This window comes from Impatiens glandulifera, chromosome 4 (genome assembly GCF_907164915.1).
Source record: "Impatiens glandulifera chromosome 4, dImpGla2.1, whole genome shotgun sequence".
NCBI classification, from domain to species: domain Eukaryota; kingdom Viridiplantae; phylum Streptophyta; class Magnoliopsida; order Ericales; family Balsaminaceae; genus Impatiens; species Impatiens glandulifera.
Window position 1 is genome coordinate 61,667,947 of NC_061865.1, and position 16,176 is coordinate 61,684,122.

Genomic DNA, 16,176 nt, shown 5'->3' on the forward strand with positions numbered 1-16,176 from the left:
ACAATACAAAAGGAAACAACAAAACAAAGGTAAGATGATCTTTGTTATAATATATATATATATATATATATTTCAATGAATTCCTTAAATAGAAAGGTGTGATGAAAATGTGAGTATGCAAGCCAATATTGGAATATCAAGAAAGTGATTTGTTGTCCACATACTTGATCTCCCAAAGCTCAGTGTCATTTCCTCTATCATACTCTCTCACGTACTGCGGAATATGTGTTAGTTCAATGAGCTTACCCACAAGACTATTATTGTTGTTAGCAGAATCAAGGTCCACGCTTTCTGCAGAGTTACCTTCCTTTCTCAAGTAACTCAGGAAGTGTGAATAACCATTTGCGACTATGTCCAGATCATCCAGAGTGAAGTTGTATCGCTTCTCTAAAGCCACATATACCACCTGCTCAGTCAGCAACATTAAGGAATAAACGCTTTGTTACTTACTAAACACATACATTACATACATACATACATACATACATACATACATACATACATACCTTCTCTGGTCTATGAGACAACAATCTCTCCAGAGTATTGAAAAATGCATCAGTAAGCTCGTTACTGTAAACAACGTCAGCTGCTACGATCAAAGGAGCGCTCTCAACTTCATCAACTTCTGATGAAGTCCAAATATACCTGTAAGAAACAAATCAGGATCCAAAATCAATTTTACTTTTTTTAAGTAAGTAACCAAATTATATACCTGTAGTAATAATGTATTTAACCTTTCTTGAGAGGGAACATTCTCAACTTTAGGGGGCCATGAATTTCTCCAATCAAGTTTACGTACATATACTGAAGCATTACAGTGAAACAATCTAGAGTTGAGATGCACATTGTCAATGCAATTGTCTAGTATTTCGTCATCATAATCTGCAATGGGAAGGAATTAGATATTAGTTCAATGGAGTGCACATCCTTATTCCTTGTTTTAGAATTAGATTAGATAAAACCAATTATATATACCTGTTAGGTAGATGGTTTTGGCAACATGTCCAAGCAACATGCCAACCAAGCCTGACAGTGACAGAAGAAGAAGAAGAAGAAGAAGCATCAGTTGTTAACGAAACAGAATGGGGCCTGCATCCAAGTTTGCTTAACAACAGCAGCAATATTTGAATATCTACCTGTACCAGCACCAAGTTCAATGGCAACAATATCATTGAAATCCGATGAAGTGACAATCTTGTGCAACACAAAATCAGCCAGTAGTAATTCTGCTCTCCATACCTGAGATGAGATGAGAAGGGAGAGGCATCAACTAAATAAATAAATAAATAAAAGGAAACATCCATCCATCATCAAACAACGAATTGTGCAGTATCTTATTACCTGCAGACCTACACTAGGAATTGATGAAGTAATTCTGTGCTGAATTGTGATGGAAAAACTATTTTCTGATTTCTCTGCAGATAAGCACAAGATGAAACAAAGGCTTACTTACATACATTTCCTGCCTCAGTTGGGTATTAATTATTCAATATATTGTTTAATTTGGCAGATAATTACAAGTTACTTTTTTTTCTCGATACAATAAGGTCACCATCTTCATCAAAAATGATGGCTGTTTGGGCTGAACAACCTCCTTCGTCTGGCACTAAACAAACATAAAGATTCCTCAAATCAATTATGGGTCTTCTTTCTTCTTTGAATTGAATTGAATTGTATCAGGAAAGAAGAAGAAGAAGAAGAAAAACTATACCGTCTGGTGGAAGGGCGACAGTGAAGCGGGAGACATGGGATCCAGAGACGTCGGGTGGGCAGCCAAGGTGAACTTCGCTCATTACAATCAGATCTTCCTCCATTTCTCACTGACGGTCGATAATCACTTCCCTTCCGCTCGCGAGCGACTCCTGGCGACTATTGCATCGGGGAAACATGGCGTCGCCGTCGATATACTTACTACTCACCGATGAATCGATGATACTAATAATACATTTCCAACCCATCAAGTTTTCAACGGAAGACAAATAAACTCTCAAAGTTTCACTTTTTCTTATTTTAAAAAAACTTTTAATTAAGTGAAGGCATTTTCATTTTAAATAAATACACATTTTTTTATATTAATTCAACGTTGAAATCATCCACAGGCCTGAGATCATTAGGGTTTGTTCGTTGCTAATAGATTTCAAATATTCTGAGAGTTGAAATCCAAAATTTTGGGAGATTGGACTAGGTACTGAAATCTCAAAAGGTGAATCACAATCACTGCAAGAGAAAATCTTGACCAGTTTGAATGATTTTGAACTCTATAATTATATATGGAAATTCAACTTAGTCAAACAAACATTTAAAATTTTAATAAAAATTTATCATTTGTATTTGGATTAATTATAAAGTGTTTTAATATTGAGAAATATAAAGTGGGTTGAGTCAGATCTGGATTAATATAGAGAAATATAAAGTGTTTTCAAATGGACCAAGGTAAGTTTAATGCAGTGCTTGTGGAAGATGGTGTTATACTAGCTAGGATGAAGAATAGTTTATATTAGAACTTTGTTTTAATGGAGACCCTCGAAAGAAAAAGAAAAAAAAAAGATTTGGGCTTTAATTACTTTATTAATATATATATGCATCAAAGATGGAACAATATGGAGATGGTGTGAAACCATATAATGATCAATAGCATTTGATTACATGTTTATGAAAGTCTACAAGTATTGATTAAGGGGGAAAAGCAAAAGCAAAAGCAAAAGATACCGAGTTTTGTGGAAGAGTAGATCATCAAATAGCACACCACTTCAATTGGTAGGCTTTTTCCTTCTTTTTTTTCTTTCATTTTAAAAAAATTGTCCAAAATTTAAAATCAACAAAAACTACTTAAATTAACATTAAAAAATTGACGCACATAAACTATAGTTCTTATTGGAATGACTCATAAAATCGGCGAACCAATAAAGTCAATAACAACCTTCAGGTTGAATAGGCCCTTTTAATCACAGCTAAAATTCGTAAAAAAAAAATTATGTTTGTCAACTCAAGATTTGATAAATCTATTTTTATTTTTGTTGAGATTTTAAATTGTTAATCAATAAATTTTTTTTTGATCTTTTTGAAGTTATTAGAACGAGATAAGCAACCTTTTGCGGACTAATATCTTTTTAACTCATTTTATTTTAATGTGAAAGAGAAATCATCAAATAGCACACCACTTCAATTGGTAGGCTTTTCCTTCTTTTTTCTTTCATTTTAAAAAAATTGTCCAAAATTTGAAATCAACAAAAACTACTTAAATTTACATTAAAAAAAATTGACACACATAAACTATAGTTCTTCTTGGAATGACTCATAAAATTGGCAAACCAATAAAGTCAATAACAACTTCCAGGTTGAATATGCCCTTTTAATCACAACTAAAATTCGTAAAAAAAAAAACTTATGTTTGTCAACTCAATATTTGATAAATCTATTTTTATTTTTGTTGAAATTTTAAATTGTTTATCAATAAAAAAATTTAATCTCTTTGAAGTTATTAGAACGTGATAAGCAACCTTTTCTTTTGCGGACTAATCTCTTTTTAATTCATCTTGTTTTAATGTGGAAGTTCATTCAATCTTGTTTATTACATGTTTGAGATAAGCAACCTTTTGCGGACTAATCTCTTTTTAACTCATTTTGTTTTAATGTGGAAGTTCATTCAATCTTATTTATTACATGTTTACGGTTTAACCACTTTACTTAATTAAATTAATTAATTAATTTAGAAACAAGAAAATAAATATGTATTAAAAATACATTAAAAACATCTGTCGGCAAAGCCTCTATGGCTGATCGAATTCCCAAAATTAATAAATGTCCATTGTATACTTGATATATAGCACAAAATGAATGATGTCTCCATCTAGTATTAATTAAAAACTAGAAATTTGCCCGTGCATTTGCACGATTAATAATATAAAAACCGTGAAAAAAAATTACGGATAACATTTTTTATTTTATTTTTAACCGTTTTAAGTTTATGGATGAATCAATCCACAATCCGACACAAGTATTCATTACTCAACATCATTATATATTAGTTAGTTAAAAAGTTGAACTTATATTAATATTAAAACGTCCCGCGTTTATCAAATTTGGTGTTGAATTTAAAATATAAAGTCTTTGTAGCCTAGTTGGTTAAAGAGTTGTACTTGTTTTGTTAGGTTGCAAGTTCGAAACATACCTCTAGCATTTTTAATTTTATTTTTAACCGTTTTAAATTTAAAAACGGGTCAACCCACAATCCGACCCAAGTATCCAAATTAACCACAGCTCTCGACCCGACAATCCGGACACTTTAAAAATTAAGCATCATTATATATATATAGATATCAAATATAAGTTCGACTGACATTTTGTGTTATTCCCACTTATTTAATCAAAAGATTATCGCATTAAAAAATAATTATTATTATATTTTATTTACTCGATTATTTAATAAATTTATTCATATTTCATACAGATTTTTTTGACACTTTAACCAAAATAAATCAAATAAGCCTATTTCGGACCAATTTAATATCTTAAAAACTTGTTATTGTGTACACTATTATTAAAAGAAAACATTTTATTATTCATCATACTATCTATCCCAGACTTTAACTTTATTCTCTATCACATTTTTTATTAGAATGAATTAAAATAATAATTTGGCATCATCATTTTATAGTTACTTTGTAAGATCATAAATAGTTTAAAATTGTACAACCATTCATTTGTTAATTAATCTCACTTTTATGAAAAACATTAACAAATATCATGAGCACACATAAAGATTCCAAATAAAAGATATATTAATTAAGGGCTTGTTCGGTTCAAGTTATTTAAATAACTTGGAAAGAGAGAAAAATAATTATTGATAATGATTGGTGATAATTTTGAGGAAATAGTGATGTTTTTTTGGTAAAAATACTTAAAAGGTATTGATATATATAAAATAAATAATTATAATTTAAAATAGAGGGTATTTTAGTATTTTGGTTAATGACTTAATTGATTTGAAAGATGAAAGGGGGAGTGAAGTGACAATTAATTTGGTTAGATTATTTTGAAAACCCAAATACTAACAAGGCCTAACATGACAAACAATATATTGTATCACTCTTTATTTATTTTTAAATATTTGATCTAAGAAACACATGACAAGACTAGACTAGACTAGACTCTCCAATCCAAGTATTTATGCTATTTAAATGGTTTATGTCAATTTAAGTCCCGATTTGACATATTTAAAATTTTGAAGTCATGCCATTTTCAAAACCCTAGGTAATCCCTTAAAACAAATTATATATATATATATATATATTGTAATTAAGTTGAGGTCTAATCAATAACGACTTTATGTGACTTTTCCATACAAAAACAGCTTTACAAAATGGACACACCAATTTATTTATAATAACAAAGAAGATTAGATCTAGGACACATAATTAAAGTAGCAAAGTTAGCAACAGAAGAAAAGAAAAAAGGTATGCAATTTAAGAATTATTTTATGGTGGTGTTACGATTTGTACGTATTGTTTGTTTGAAAACATTTAAATTAGAGTAGAGCTGAGTTTTAAAATATATTAATAATTTAAATTGATCTTGTAAGTTCACAACTTAATTAGTTTGTGTATTTTTATTATTGAAACTTTGAAGTAGTTTATTTTTAAATAATAAGTTGTTTAATACTAGTACTAGTGTATTTAATTATGATATGTTGATAAGGTAAATTATCTGAAGTCTAAAGAGGACATAAAAAATGAATATATATTTGAAAATGAGATGTAAGAGTGAGTTAAGGTATTAAGAATAAATGAGTTTTAATAAATATTATTCTCTTTAAAAAGCTTATAATATAGCAAATTAATTGATATGATTATAAAACAAATATATGTTGAGATTTCATTCCAATTCAAGTGAGTAACATCTTTTAGAAAAGAAAGTTTGATAGAATAATTAGATTAGATTAGATAAATATGTAAATGAAATTACATAGGTTGTGTTGATGAGCTCTCAACTACTATGAGAAAGCCACTTTTATCAGTTTATGAGAGAGAGAGAGAGCGCTTTAAGAAAGACAGACCGACCGACCCACCCCTCACGTTGGTTGCACTTTATTTCTTTGCTAATAAAGTTTTAGCTGTTTAAAATAAAATAAAATAAAATAAAATAAAACGTTTTTGTTATTTTATCTTTATTTTTAAATTTAAGAAGTTAAGAAGAGATTTTGGTAATAATAAATTGAGTATTTAATTAAATATGTATGAGTTTATTTTTCTTTAGTTTGTTAAAATATAATATAGAAATGAAGGGGGGTTATAGTTATGATTATTATTATTATCAAGTGTGGTTCAGACTTGGGAGGATTCAACTGCGATTCTTTTTTCGGAGGATTCTTACTACAGTCAGTCGACATTGGAGAGAGAGAGAGAGAGAGAGAGAGAGAGAGAGAGAGAGAGAGAAACAAGGAAGGAAGGGATTTGGACTAGGACTAGAGAAGGAAGGAAGGAAGGAAGGAAATCGTCTCTTCATTTCTGGCATTGAGTGCCACAGACATACAGGTAGGTAGGTAGGTAAACAAACCCCACCCCCTCGCATGTCAGTCCTTACTCCCTCGTCGTCTCCGGCTTTGCCGACCAATGCCACCACTCCTCCGTCGCCTATCAATCCCATCTCCCCAACGAATGCTCCTCCTCATCCTCCTCCCCCTCCCCCTCCTCCATCTTCTGCTAATCCGTTGTTAATTGCGCTTGGTGTTGGAATCGGAATTGGGGGATTGTTTGTGCTTCTCGCGGTAGGCATTTTCGTCCTCTTTTACAAGCGAAGAAAGAAACGTCGTCGAGCTTTGTCCGCTTTCTCTCCCAACACTCGTCCGGGTAACTCCAAAACTTCCGTCTATTTCTCTCCCTCAATCTCTCTCTCTCCCTCTCTCTGTGTGTGTTGTGTTTAATTTCAATTAACCCCTCCCCTTCTGTCTTTTGTAGATAGATATATAACTCCAACAACTCCTCCTCCTCCTTCTACTACTACTTTTGTATCTGTTTTTTTCCCACTATTTAGGGTCCATCTCTGCTTGCTTGCTTGCTTGCTTGCTGAATCAATCAGATACATACATACATACATACATATGCAACATCGCCTATATTTTATTTTTTGAATAAATTACTTGGAAATATTCCTCTCAATTCCCCTACTCACCCACTGTGTATTATTTTACTAGTTGTTGATCAGAGATCTTTTGCTCTATTTTCTAGCATCAACTCCAACTTAGAAACCTTAATTAATTCTATCAATCTTCACATCTTAGCAGGTTTTGTTTCCAAGATCTATGCTTTATTTTGACTCTCATTTCAACTTTCTACATTAATTCATATCTGAAAAGCCAAATTTATATCATTTTTCCATTTATAACATCTTGTTCCCTAAGAACTTTGAATAAGTTAGTTGATAATTTGTCTCAATCAGCCCATTTTTTTCTGACTGGTTGGTTAACTGTTCTTCAACCTACTTTAAGATTCATTCACTATAAACTAAGACATTAATGTGACTGATTCACCAGATGGACAGTTTGATGGCACTAAGGAGAATGCACACCATTCCACTCTCCCACCACTGTCATCGGTTGCCATCAACATGGACTCGGATAAGTTAAGCACACAGATCATCTTTACCTACGAAGAATTGGCAAAGGCAACAGATACTTTTTCGTCTTTGAATCTTCTTGGTGAAGGTGGTTTCGGTTATGTACACAAAGGAGTTCTCTCAAACGGCAACGAGATAGCGGTTAAGCAATTAAAGACTGGCAGTGGGCAAGGGGAGCGTGAATTTCAAGCCGAAGTCGCCATAATCAGTAGTGTACATCACAGACATCTTGTTTCTCTGGTAGGATACTGCATTTCTGGAGAGAAGAGATTGTTGGTCTATGAATTTGTGCCTAACAAGACCTTGGAGTTCCATCTTCATGGTCAGTTCAATTTTCGTATACATGATAGTTAATGTGCACTACTTTATCAGCACTATCTTAGTTAATGAATCTCTCTACAGGAAAGGGAAGACCTCCACTACGCTGGGAAACTCGGATGAAAATTGCTCTGGGTTCTGCCCGAGGAGTGGCATATTTGCACGAAGATTGTAAGTTTTCAATTGTTTATTTTCAACGTTGTTATTTCAATTCTTAATAAAATATTTTCTTTTGGGTTTCAGGCCATCCAAAGATTATACACCGTGACATAAAGGCTTCAAATATACTTCTAGAGGACACCTTTGAGGCAAAGGTAGAAACTAATCGTAATTTGAAGACATATTTGCCATACAGAAACCTTATAAAAAAATAAAATATTCTTCAGGTAGCTGATTTTGGTCTAGCGAGGTTAACTCTTGATACTGATACTCATGTATCCACTCGTGTCATGGGAACTTTCGGGTATTCCTCAGACATGCATTTTTTTTTTCAAGTTCTGAAGTGAAACGAGTTAAACAAGTAAAATTGACATATTTTCTTTGTGTCCTGATAATGTATTGCAGGTATTTAGCTCCGGAGTATGCTCTTACTGGTAAATTGACAGAGAAGTCTGATAACTTCTCTTTTGGGGTCATGCTTCTGGAGTTGATTACTGGCCGTAGACCCATAGACAAAGTCCAGTTTCTGGATGATAACATTGTTGACTGGGTGAGTATTCTGCTTCTGCACCTGTTTGCAAATTGCCACTCAATGTGTAGTTTGGTTTTGATTACAAACAGTAGAGAAACACACCATAATCTATCTTATTCATGATATTTCCTGGTAACTATCTATAGTCTTCTGTTGTGAAAATTTTTGCAAAATGGGATGTGTTCCTCACTAATAGGATTAAAACTTGTCAAGTGTTCTGCTTCATTTTCATTGTCAAAAAGTATTTTTCTTACTTAGTAGAATATTTTGTATGATATCAACTACAGGCAAGGCCTTTGCTTGGTGAAGCGCTTGAAAATGGAAATTTTGATAGTCTTGCCGATCCAAGGTTAATGAGAGATTATGACTCCACAGAGATGACTCGGATGGTCGCTTGTGCTGCTGCTTCTGTGCGCCATTTGGCTAGAAGGCGGCCAAGAATGAGCCAGGTATTCTTCTTCTTCTTCTTTCTATTATAATATGTTTCTCAGTATCAATCATATTGAGATAAATCCTTTTACACTTAAAATGATGACTATTAACTTGCGAGTACTCTATATGTTCTTTCCTTTCTAATATTTGAAATTTGGAGAAATGTGATGGTCAAATTAGCTTGTTTGGAAGCATGTAGATTCACATGCTTGTTGCTATGTTTAAAGCAAAAACTCTATTTGGCTTTCATAGTTGATTTTCGTGGAGAAGCAGCATCATATTTCATTTGTTTCTTATTTTGGCACTCTCTAGCAACTCTGATTAATTGGCAGAAGGGTATGTCGCCCTAAAAATGTTTTTATTTTTAAATGAAATGCATCTTAGAAGCAGATTGTCCTTGAAACGGAAGTTGTTTTTTCTTGATCAGTTGCCAGTGAAACAACTTCCAAAACAGTTAAATGTCCAATCAACATTCAATACTTTGCATCTCATGATTCAATTCTGATACCATGATATAGGAGCACTTAGATGGGTAGGTATCTACTCTAGAACTTCCAGTCTAACATGATTAACATACTTAACTTGCATAATCAATAATGTACATTTTGCTTTCTAGATTGATTACAGAGCTTACAAATTAAATGGCTGTAGTAAAACAAAACAATTATCATATGGAGGTAAATGGTTTATACATGGGCTAGCATGAAGATGACATGATTTCTATCAACATAATGTTGAGGTGACTGTAAGATACAGTGGGGTAACTAATGAAATGTTAAATTATTAGAGACATACAGTCAGGGAACACTAGCAACCTTAATCAAGGAGTAAAAGTTTATGGAAATGTACTGAATAAGCAAACATTGGACAATCCAAGGAGAGGGAATAGTGTAAGACCAAAGACCCAGATTATTCTAGTTAGGCCGAAACACATCTAACCTATTTGGAACTGGTATTTTGTCACAGTTTCTTGCACAATCACACAATCACGATCCCATAGGAAATCGTCAATGTTGAACTTGAAAGTATTTTTTTTGTTTGAAATAATATTGTTTTCTTTTTATTCATATTATATTATTTTGTGGATTATGTTCCAGGTTATAGTGTGAGTTTGGATTTCATTTTGGTATAAAAATGATTTCTTAGATCATGATTCATATTATTTTCTACATCAGTGTGATTTTTGGCAATCATAACAAATGTTTAATTTTCAGGATAAAAAATTGTGATTGTAAATAGTCACCCTTGTACTTGTGAGATATTCAGATCAATCATTTTACTTTATTCATACCAATTGGGGCCTCAATTTGCAAGATATGTTCAATTCACCCACCAATATGAAACAAATTTTATTAACGTTTTCTTGTATTAAAAATGTTTAAATTTTGAGCCCACCCTTCCTCAAGAGTAATGATCAATCACGATCCCAATGGAAAATTACCAAAGTTAAAATTGATAGTGTTTCCTTTTTCCGTTTGGTACAAGTTTTTGTTTTGGATCATAATCCAGATTAAATTGTAATTTTTTGCTTCATTTAGTATAAAGATTAATTTTTGGATAATGTTGTATATTATTTTATAGATTAATGTATTTTTTGACAAACATAACAAATGTAGATTTTTGGGATTATAATTCAATCCATGTGAAAAAGAAACAGCTAAAATTGTTGCTATTTTGACTGATTAATTCTGTGACTAACTAATGTTAGATTGTGAGAGCCTTGGAAGGAAAGATACCCGTGCATGATCTGAACGAATTTGTTAGACCTGGAGATAGCTCGGATATCTACAATGGAAGTGTGGATTATGAGAGCGCTGAATACAAAAAAGAGTTGGAGAAGTTCAGAAAGTTGGCGCTGGAAACTCAGCAGTACGATGCTAGCCAGTGCAGCATTCTTACTGCGAGTGAGAATAATCTCCACCGGTCTGGGTCGAGCAGTGGCCAGCCCACTACTCAGGGGACCGGAAGCTTCAGTCTCGAAGAAAGTCAACTCAATCGAGACAAGAATATTAGAGAGATCAAATCACAGTTTGCTGAAAAAGACGAACAACTACAGTGACTTAATAATTATAAAGGTATGTTTTGATTGTAGAGTGTTATTTTTGGCTCAGATTTTTCCTTCTTCTTCTATTTTTTGGGGGGTTTTCTTTTTGCAGCATGAAGTTGGTTAGAATGATGATATGAAGAAGAATTTTAGATAAATATTTGTAATTTGATGAATTATAACTTTGTTAGGTAGGATAATATAGCTAGAATTTGAAATAGTAAAACTCCTCAGACATTTATATTATATATATTACTTGGTAATTATTGTTCTGTTGTATTATAATTGGCCTGAGCCTGACTGACCTATATATGTAGAGGGTTTGGGATTGAATCCTCCTACCCACCCACCCACCCTGCCTCCTCCATCATCCCATTCCATCCCACTTTGCTTGTAAACAAAAGCAAAAAAAAAAAGCATTTACATATATAATTTATACTTATCTAGTATTTATTTATTTATTTATTTATTCATATTCTAGCTTTAAATACTCATGTAATGAATGAATGAATTAATTAATTCAGTTTAATTTTATGTCATTCTACATTTTGCTATAGTTAAGCTGGCTGGATGAATGTATAAAACAAATTTGGGTTCGTCAAATAATCCATTTTCATAATAGACTCTTTCTTAATAATAAAAAAAAAGAAGATAAATCCAAGTAATAAGATTTGGATTATTTTTGAAATGGGTTTAATAATTGTAAAAACTAGAAGAAGCTTAGTTCTCATTCTTCATTCACCTTGCAAGAAGAGAAGTAAAGAGTTTAGTTTAAAAGGATAGAAAAAAAAGAAAAAAGGGTTGTTAAAGACGCGGCCGGCTTCCGTATAAAAGGTCTGATTTGAATACCTTACAAAACTATAGGGATCAATTTGGATTTCTGGCCATAACCCTATCTTATCTATCTATATCTATCTATCGATTCGATCGAACTGGGAACTGGGAATCGGAAAAAAGAAAAATGTCTCTACCGCTGGTGCTGCATCTCTCTAAATTCAATTCTCTCTCCATCTCCTCCACTACTACTACTACTCCCTTCGTCAATGGCGGATCAGCGCCCCTCTCTCTCCTCAAAAGACCCTCCTCTTATTCTCCTCCATCTTCTATTTCTTTCCTCCCCAAAATTCGGGCAATGAGATCAATGCAGGGGCGTGTTGTCTGCGCCACCAACGACAAGACCATCGCCGTCGAAGTGACGCGTCTGGCGCCTCATCCCAAGTACAAGAGGCGAGTGAGAAAGAAGAAGACCTATCAGGCCCATGACCCAGATAATACCTTCAAGGTTGGAGATTCTGTCCAGCTCGAGAAGTGTAGACCCATCAGTAAGAAGAAGACTTTCCTCGCTATTCCTCTACTCGCAAGGAAGAATTCTAAGCCCAAGGAAACTGTGCTCGACCTTCAGTCCCAGCAGCAGCAGCAGCAGCAGCAGGCTTGAAGATATATATAGAGAGAGAGATGATGAACTACTTGTACGATTCTTCTTAATTAATTGTTGTTATTTTTATCATATGTCTTCAACTTCCCAATCCCCAACAACAACAACCTACCTTCTTCAGTACTCATGGATAGGAGGATATGTTTCTTTCTCTTCTACAAAAACTGATTATGATGATGATGTCTTCTTTATCAATGAATGAATGACACTTTGTAGCTATTATTATTATTAGTTGAATAATCAAGGAAGGGTGCATCAATCAATCAATCAAAGGGCAACATCAAGAAAATCAAACTATTATAGTGTTCCTTTCTTTTCTTTGCTTAGACTCAAGTTATGTATCAAAATAACACCAACTAACTAATAATAATAATAAGCAAAACAATTCCAAATTCATTTTCAACAACTTGTTTTTCTTCAACCATATCTGCTTCCCTATAATCAAAATCTTTCAATTCAACTACATTACATTTGAATCTGTAAGCAAAATTAGGTGTAAATACTAACAATAATGTCAAAAGAGCTCAAAACAGAGAGGAGAGTTTTTAATGTAAAGCAAACAACAGTAGGTGCTACCAAAAATCCCCACAAGAACATTGACCATTCTTAAAATGATGAAATCTCTTCCCATCTCTGACCACAATTTCTCTATTTACCACCATTGACATAAACTTGAATGCATTATGACAATCTCCACAAATCCTAAGGTTCTTGAACACCCTGATTGCAGCTCCAGCGGAAAGCTTCAACAGACCATACGCAACTGCCAGCTTCTCACTATGCGTCGATAAGAACTGCTCTTTCTGTTCCAACTCCATGTCGTGTAACACGTACTTTGTATCCGGAACATATCCCAATTTCCTCATCTCCCCCACCAGCTCCTCCAGATATCTGTACACATCTTCCACTTGAGGATGCAGCGTGTCATCCACCAAAAACACGTGAAACTTGTTCTCAATCTCGATCCAACTACAACCGGGTGACTTTTTTATTCCTCTGTCCCTCATTAGATTCCTCACCTTAGCCATCTCCTCCCACCTACCCACATTAGCATACATGTTTGACAACAGTATGTAGCTCCCGTCGTGTTCCGGCCTCAGATGGAAGATCTTCTCAGCCGCCTTCATTCCTAGATTCATATTCCCGTGCTTTCTGCAACCCCCTAGAAGCGCTTCCCATATCGACGCCCCCGCCTTAAAATTCAAATTCTCTATCACGCCTTCCGCCTCCTCGAACCTCCCCGCCCGACATAACATGTCTATCAGACGCGCGTAATGGTCTTCGCCCGGCTTTATACCGTATACGCTCTCCATCTCGTTAAAATACTTCCGACCTTCGTCTACTAAACCCGCGTGGCTACAAGCCGATATGACCGTCAGGAAACTTATCCGGTCGGGCGATATTCCTTCCTTGAGCATTTCTTCGAACAGCTTCAGTGCACGCGAACCGTGCCCGTGGTGTGCGAACGCGGCAATCATGGCGTTCCATGAAACGTCGTCCACAAATGGCATGGTGAGGAATAGTCTGTTAGCCGCATCGACGACTCCGCATCTGGCGTACATTGTTATCAGAGAATTTCCTGCGGAAAGGCTTGAATCGAAACCGAATCTGATGAGTTGGGAATGGAGCTGTCTTCCATCCTCTAATGCCGCTAGAACCGAACACGAAGTAATGGCTCCGGCAAACGCATAATCACAAGGCTGAAAACCTTCATTTCTCATTTGATTGAACAGCTTCAACCCTTCCTCTCCGAAACCATTCTGTGCCAGCCCCGATATCATAGTGGTCCATGTCAACATGTTTCGATCTCGAATCTCATTGAAAAAGATTTTCGCTTCGTTAATCCGACCGTCGTTTATATACGCGGTTAAGACCGCGTTCCAGGACACGATATCCTTGACCGACATGGACCGAAATATCCCAACAGCTTCCTCAACTCTACCGCACCTAGAATAAAACGTGATCAGGGAATTATTAACTGACAAAGAAAAATCCTTGGGCGGCTTATGCTCGTTTCTTAAGACACGGGCATGCACCTCTTTCCCAAGAAGGAAAGATTTGGAGTTGGCGCAGGCACTGAAAATGCTGGTGTAGGTGAACTCGTCGTGTCGTATTCCTGAAGAAGTCATCTTCCCGAAAAGGTGTAACGCTTCGATCAACATATGATTCTGGACGTAACCCGAGATCATCGAATTCCATGCCTCCACTAAGTTGTTGTCATTCATTCCGTCGAACAACTCTCGTGCAGCCTTGAGGTTTCCGTTTCTAACATAACCTGTTATAATCATGGTCCAAGATAATTCGTCTTTAACGGGCATCTCACGGAACAGCGTGGCAGCTACCGACATCAAGGACGAGGAGGAAACGAAGGGCGAAGAGGCACACTTGACGTATACAGAGACCAAGGCATTCAAAACCGAAGTGACCAAAGCTGTTCCAGATTTCACAACTTGGCAATGTAACTGCTGACAGTGAGTCTCCTTATCGGCAATGAGCCCCAAAGCTGAAAGAACGCTAGTGTAAGTGAAATCGTCGGGAGGAATAGCATCGGTTTTCATTTGGCGGAAGAGGTTGAGAGCGGCGTGGCCTTCGTTGTTACGCGAATAACAAGTGATCATGGAATTGTAGAAAACGGTGTCCCTGACACTGAAGGGGACGTTGGCGAAGATCTCCCATGCCTTTTTTGGAGCCTTAGCAGTAGAGTATGCAGTAATCATGGTTGTTGCGGCAACGACATTTGGGTGGGGAATTCTGTCGAACAGGTGGTGGGCGTATGCGAGATTAGAGGATTTACAATATGCGTTGATCAAACCGTTGAGGATGGGGGACCGAGGTTTAAACCTAGAAATGATAATGTGGGCATGGATGGTTTTGACCTGTAAACAGGATTCTGAACAAGTTGGAAGAGACGATAACTTTTTAAGATAAGATACATACAACAGACTACTACTGGAGGATGATGATGATGATGATGATGATGATGTTTCAAAATCATTTGAAGCAGCAGCAGCCATGTGTGGAGATTTCGCAGTGATAAGCTGCTTCTTCTTCTTCATCATGTCTATCCAACCCAACCCAACCCAAATCAGCCCTATTTCATTCTCTCTTTTGTTTTCATTTCTATGCAACTAATCATTCTCTCTTTCTCTCTATCTATCTTGATCTTATCATTTGCAAAATGCTCAATTAAGTTCCAAGCTTAATTCGGAAAAGTTTTTACCAGATTTTTTAAAATGGATCGAGGCCCGCCAAACTTATATATTCGCCGCCTGGTTGGTGTAGATATATATATATATTTTAAACCTTATTCTCCTATACTAGGTTTAAACCTTGGTCTCCCAAGTCCCATCCTCAACAACAGCATTGTAATTAAATCATCTAATCTCTCGCGTACGTCCCCCCAACCCTGTTAGACAGAATTCCCCACTCAAAATCAAATGTTGTGGTTTAGTTTGACAAATACACACAAAATATTATTTACAATCTTTTTTCATCTAGATTCAAATGGTAGACATTTGTTTCAAACAAGGATCGATCGATCGATTTAGATTCATAAATATAAAAATGTTTGAAAATTAAAATGAGTTAAAAGACAAATTTACACTTTCTTTTCTTAATCTGAAGCCAGCCAGCCAGCTAGCT

At 35.1% G+C, this 16,176-nt stretch overlaps 4 protein-coding genes across 4 annotated transcripts; 2 read left to right on the forward strand and 2 right to left on the reverse strand.

Annotated features, from left to right (window-relative positions):
- Positions 1–6: 6 nt before the first annotated feature.
- LOC124936077 (methyltransferase-like protein 22) lies at positions 7–1,903 on the reverse strand. The gene is made up of 8 exons (XM_047476533.1): positions 1,712–1,903; positions 1,526–1,606; positions 1,342–1,415; positions 1,137–1,239; positions 976–1,026; positions 735–882; positions 507–645; positions 7–406 (listed from the first exon to the last, which is right to left on the reverse strand). Exons 1-8 carry the CDS (start codon positions 1,812–1,814, stop codon positions 137–139), a joined length of 969 nt encoding a protein of 322 aa, XP_047332489.1. The 5' UTR covers positions 1,815–1,903; the 3' UTR covers positions 7–136.
- Positions 1,904–6,341: 4,438 nt separating this feature from the next.
- Positions 6,342–11,275, forward strand: LOC124936390 (proline-rich receptor-like protein kinase PERK15). Its single transcript, XM_047476887.1, has 8 exons — positions 6,342–6,848; positions 7,532–7,936; positions 8,017–8,103; positions 8,176–8,246; positions 8,319–8,395; positions 8,497–8,641; positions 8,911–9,072; positions 10,764–11,275. The coding sequence occupies exons 1-8, from the start codon at positions 6,569–6,571 to the stop codon at positions 11,112–11,114; spliced, it is 1,578 nt and encodes a 525-aa protein (XP_047332843.1). The 5' UTR covers positions 6,342–6,568; the 3' UTR covers positions 11,115–11,275.
- A 749-nt stretch (positions 11,276–12,024) lies between these two features.
- Positions 12,025–12,728, forward strand: LOC124937044 (30S ribosomal protein S17, chloroplastic). The gene has a single exon (XM_047477558.1). The coding sequence runs from the start codon at positions 12,061–12,063 to the stop codon at positions 12,532–12,534; it is 474 nt and encodes a 157-aa protein (XP_047333514.1). The 5' UTR covers positions 12,025–12,060; the 3' UTR covers positions 12,535–12,728.
- Positions 12,729–13,047: 319 nt separating this feature from the next.
- On the reverse strand, positions 13,048–15,687 carry LOC124937043 (pentatricopeptide repeat-containing protein At1g25360). The gene has a single exon (XM_047477557.1). The coding sequence runs from the start codon at positions 15,591–15,593 to the stop codon at positions 13,107–13,109; it is 2,487 nt and encodes an 828-aa protein (XP_047333513.1). The 5' UTR covers positions 15,594–15,687; the 3' UTR covers positions 13,048–13,106.
- Between the last annotated feature and the right edge of the window lie 489 nt (positions 15,688–16,176).

Coding starts and splice junctions, on each gene's coding strand:
- LOC124936077 (XM_047476533.1), bottom strand. CDS start 1,814: ATGGAGGAAGATCTGATTGTAATGAGCGAAGTTCACCTTGGCTGCCCA. Junction 1,240..1,341: donor TTCCTAGTGTAGGTCTGCAG/GTAATAAGATAC, acceptor ATCTCATCTCAG/GTATGGAGAGCAGAATTACT. Junction 407..506: donor TGTCTCATAGACCAGAGAAG/GTATGTATGTAT, acceptor CTGACTGAGCAG/GTGGTATATGTGGCTTTAGA.
- LOC124936390 (XM_047476887.1), top strand. CDS start 6,569: ATGTCAGTCCTTACTCCCTCGTCGTCTCCGGCTTTGCCGACCAATGCC. Junction 7,937..8,016: donor CTTGGAGTTCCATCTTCATG/GTCAGTTCAATT, acceptor ATCTCTCTACAG/GAAAGGGAAGACCTCCACTA. Junction 8,247..8,318: donor AGGACACCTTTGAGGCAAAG/GTAGAAACTAAT, acceptor AATATTCTTCAG/GTAGCTGATTTTGGTCTAGC.
- LOC124937044 (XM_047477558.1), top strand. CDS start 12,061: ATGTCTCTACCGCTGGTGCTGCATCTCTCTAAATTCAATTCTCTCTCC.
- LOC124937043 (XM_047477557.1), bottom strand. CDS start 15,593: ATGATGAAGAAGAAGAAGCAGCTTATCACTGCGAAATCTCCACACATG.